This window comes from Sinocyclocheilus anshuiensis, unplaced genomic scaffold, assembly GCF_001515605.1.
Source record: "Sinocyclocheilus anshuiensis isolate Anshui unplaced genomic scaffold, SAMN03320099.WGS_v1.1 scaffold1942, whole genome shotgun sequence".
In the NCBI taxonomy this organism is placed as follows: Eukaryota; Metazoa; Chordata; class Actinopteri; order Cypriniformes; family Cyprinidae; genus Sinocyclocheilus; species Sinocyclocheilus anshuiensis.
In genome coordinates this window covers 23,718-27,946 of record NW_015542449.1, presented here as the reverse complement: position 1 = coordinate 27,946, position 4,229 = coordinate 23,718, and the positions used below count along the sequence as shown (strand labels likewise).

The 4,229-nt window shown below is 46.8% G+C and overlaps 1 protein-coding gene across 1 annotated transcript in view; it reads right to left on the bottom strand.

Annotated features, from left to right (window-relative positions):
* Window positions 1-4,229, bottom strand: part of LOC107693604 (lysine-specific demethylase 5A-like) — a 23,897-nt gene that overhangs the window by 18,055 nt on the left and 1,613 nt on the right. Inside the window, exons 2-3 of the mRNA XM_016493055.1 lie at window positions 1,819-1,896; window positions 1,621-1,743 (exon numbers count right to left, since the gene is read on the bottom strand). Coding sequence (XP_016348541.1) covers window positions 1,621-1,743; window positions 1,819-1,896 — 201 coding nt within the window. The remainder of the gene's footprint in view (window positions 1-1,620; window positions 1,744-1,818; window positions 1,897-4,229) is intronic.

Here is a 4,229-nt window from a genome sequence, read left to right as displayed (position 1 = left end):
CTCACACACACACACAAACACACACACACACACACACACACACACACACACACACAGACACACACACACACTCTCTCTCACACACACTCACACACACACACGCTCTCTCTCACACACACACACACTCTCACAGACACACACTCTCTCTCTCTCTCTCTCTCTCTCTCACACACACGCACACACACTCACAGACACACACACTCTCACAGACACTAGGGATGGCTCGATATCATAATTTTGGCTTCGGTACGATACCAGAATGTAATACCTCGGTATCGATACTAAATCGATACCATAGGTGACAAATGACCAGCCTCAAAAGATAAGTGAATTGAAAACAATTTTTTTTAAATAATAATAATAAAAATAGATTCATATCTTAATACCTTTGTATCAAACTGTAACAAAAAAACAACAACAACAGGAAACAGAAAATAAAGAAATTATATGTAAAACATTAGATGTGATGTATTAGCAAAGTGAATGATCCTCATATACAGTATTTATTAATCACGTTATTCTCTCCTCTCTCAGACTTTTTTCAGACTCAGCCAATCACTCTCTCGGCCGCTTCATATTAGCGGTCGGCAGCACGGCAGAAACATTTCCTTCATATTATTGATACTAAAATTAATATAGCAAAACTCTTGCTTCATTCAAAATATCATTGTTTGAAATGCAAGTGCAAATATTGTGACCAAACCTAAACTGGTTCTAGCATGTCATACACGCAAGTTTGAGCTTTCGTGTTTACTCTGTATCACATCTTATGTATGTGCGTTGATCAGTTGTGAATAAGTTAATTAAATCAGATTTTTTTGAATGAGGACTGATGCACTCACCTGTCGATCTCTAAATTCGCGAAAGATCAGGATGAGCAAATGACAAATGCTTGGAAAGGTTTGATGTGTTGCCTTCTGTGGCAACATATTTATAGCAATGCTTGCATACAGGTGCAGTAAGGTCAGTTCGTTCACCTTTATCATCTGTTTTGTATGCAACAATGCCATATTTCACTTCTGTTGTCATTATTTACTAGTTTTGGGCACGTTGATGGAGTTTCATCTGTTTGATGATCCATCGCATTTGTTCTGTTGTCACGTTTACCGGTTTCGCAGCAATTTGGGAAGCACTGCCGCCAACAGGTGAACTTCGGAACAGCAGCGTATGAAATACCGAATTGAGCAAAATTATGATATCGAACCGTTTGAAATATAATATATACCGATATTTTTCCAGTACCGGTATACCGCGCATCCCTAACAGACACACACACACCACACACGCACACAACACACACACACACACACACTCACAGACACACACACACACAGACACTCACAGACACTCAAAGACACTCACACGCACTCACAGACACACACACACACACACGCACTCACAGACACACAGACACGCACACACTCACACAGACACGCACACACTCACAGACACACACTCCCAGACACACTCACAGACACACACACAGACACACTCACAGACACACAGACACGCACACACTCACACAGACACGCACACACTCACAGACACACACTCCCAGACACACTCACAGACACACACACAGACACACTCACACACAGACACACACACTCATGGTTTTACCTTGCTCAGCAGGTACAGGTCCAGCAATTTTCTCTCCACGTGAGGAAAGCGCAGTTTGCAGCCCTGGAGCTCCCAGAACTTGGCGATCTGGTCGAGGAAGTTGAGCTTGACTCTGGTGAGGGCCTGAAGGGAGGAGACACGAGGTGAGGAACAAACACAGCGACCTTCGCTATCACAGGACTGAGCCACTGAACTCACCTCCAACTCATTGAGCCGCTGGATTCGAGGAGTGAAGCGGAAACTGTGAACGTCGCAGGCGAAGGGAGGCTGCCAGCCCTGGAACACACAAACACACAGCAGCTATGAGTCTGTGAACAGAGCAGCTCCATCATGCATTCACACACACTTCAACCAAAGCACCTACACTGCATTCAAACATCTGATCAGGTAACGTTGACCCTGGAATCCCACCCATGGCTTCAGCATTTAAAATAATGGCAACATTTAACTTACTGTACTAAACTAACTAAAACCAAAATAAAAATATAATAAAAATCATAGACATTAAAAATAAATAAATAAATAAAAATGACAAACACACAAAAAATTACTCAAACTTTAAATTTAAACAGCAGTCGGATCCGGTGTTTTACCGTGGTGTACTATGGTAAATCGCTGTTACAGTACCTGCGGCGGTTGGGTCTGGTGTTTTACTGTGCTGTACTATGGTAAATCGCTGTTACGGTACCGCCGGCGGTCGGGTCTGGTGTTTTACTGTGGTGTACTATAGTAAATCGCTGTTACGGTACCGCCGGCGGTCGGGTCTGGTGTTTTACTGTGGGGTACTATGGTAAATCGCTGTTACAGTACCCGCGGCGGTCGGATCTGGTGTTTTACTGTGGGGTACTATGGTAAATCGCTGTTACAGTACCCGCGGCGGTCGGATCTGGTGTTTTACTGTGGGGTACTATGGTAAATCGCTGTTACAGTACCCGCGGCGGTCGGATCTGGTGTTTTACTGTGGGGTACTATGGTAAATCGCTGTTACAGTACCCGCGGCGGTCGGATCTGGTGTTTTACTGTGGGGTACTATGGTAAATCGCTGTTACAGTACCCGCGGCGGTCGGATCTGGTGTTTTACTGTGGGGTACTATGGTAAATCGCTGTTACAGTACCCGCGGCGGTCGGATCTGGTGTTTTACTGTGGGGTACTATGGTAAATCGCTGTTACAGTACCCGCGGCGGTCGGATCTGGTGTTTTACTGTGGGGTACTATGGTAAATCGCTGTTACAGTACCCGCGGCGGTCGGATCTGGTGTTTTACTGTGGGGTACTATGGTAAATCGCTGTTACAGTACCCGCGGCGGTCGGATCTGGGGTTTTACTGTGGTGTACTATAGTAAATCGCTGTTACGGTACCCGCGGCGGTCGGATCTAGTGTTTTACTGTGGTGTACTATGGTAAATCGCTGTTAAAGTACCCGCGGCGGTCGGATCTGGTGTTTACTGTGGTGTACTATGGTAAATCGCTGTTACGGTACCTGCGGAGGTCGGATCTGGTGTTTTACTGTGGTGTACTATGGTAAATCAATGTTACGGTACCCGCGGCGGTCGGATCTGGTGTTTTACTGTGCTGTACTATGGTAAATCGCTGTTACGGTACCGGCGGCGGTCGGATCTGGTGTTTTACTGTGCTGTACTATGGTAAATCGCTGTTACGGTACCGGCGGCGGTCGGATCTGGTGTTTTACTGTGCTGTACTATGGTAAATCGCTGTTACGGTACCGGCGGCGGTCGGATCTGGTGTTTTACTGTGCTGTACTATGGTAAATCGCTGTTACGGTACCGGCGGCGGTCGGATCTGGTGTTTTACTGTGCTGTACTATGGTAAATCGCTGTTACGGTACCGGCGGCGGTCGGATCTGGTGTTTTACTGTGCTGTACTATGGTAAATCGCTGTTACGGTACCGGCGGCGGTCGGATCTGGTGTTTTACTGTGCTGTACTATGGTAAATCGCTGTTACGGTACCGGCGGCGGTCGGATCTGGTGTTTTACTGTGCTGTACTATGGTAAATCGCTGTTACGGTACCGGCGGCGGTCGGATCTGGTGTTTTACTGTGCTGTACTATGGTAAATCGCTGTTACGGTACCGGCGGCGGTCGGATCTGGTGTTTTACTGTGCTGTACTATGGTAAATCGCTGTTACGGTACCGGCGGCGGTCGGATCTGGTGTTTTACTGTGCTGTACTATGGTAAATCGCTGTTACGGTACCGGCGGCGGTCGGATCTGGTGTTTTACTGTGCTGTACTATGGTAAATCGCTGTTACGGTACCGGCGGCGGTCGGATCTGGTGTTTTACTGTGCTGTACTATGGTAAATCGCTGTTACGGTACCGGCGGCGGTCGGATCTGGTGTTTTACTGTGGTGTACTATGGTAAATAGATGTTACGGTACTGGCGGCGGTCGGATCTGGTGTTTTACTGTGGTGTACTATGGTAAATCGCTGTTACGGTACTGGCGGCGGTCGGATCTGGTGTTTTACTGTGGTGTACTATGGTAAATCGCTGTTACGGTACTGGCGGCGGTCGGATCTGGTGTTTTACTGTGGTGTACTATGGTAAATCGCTGTTACGGTACTGGCGGCGGTCGGATCTGGTGTTTTACTGTG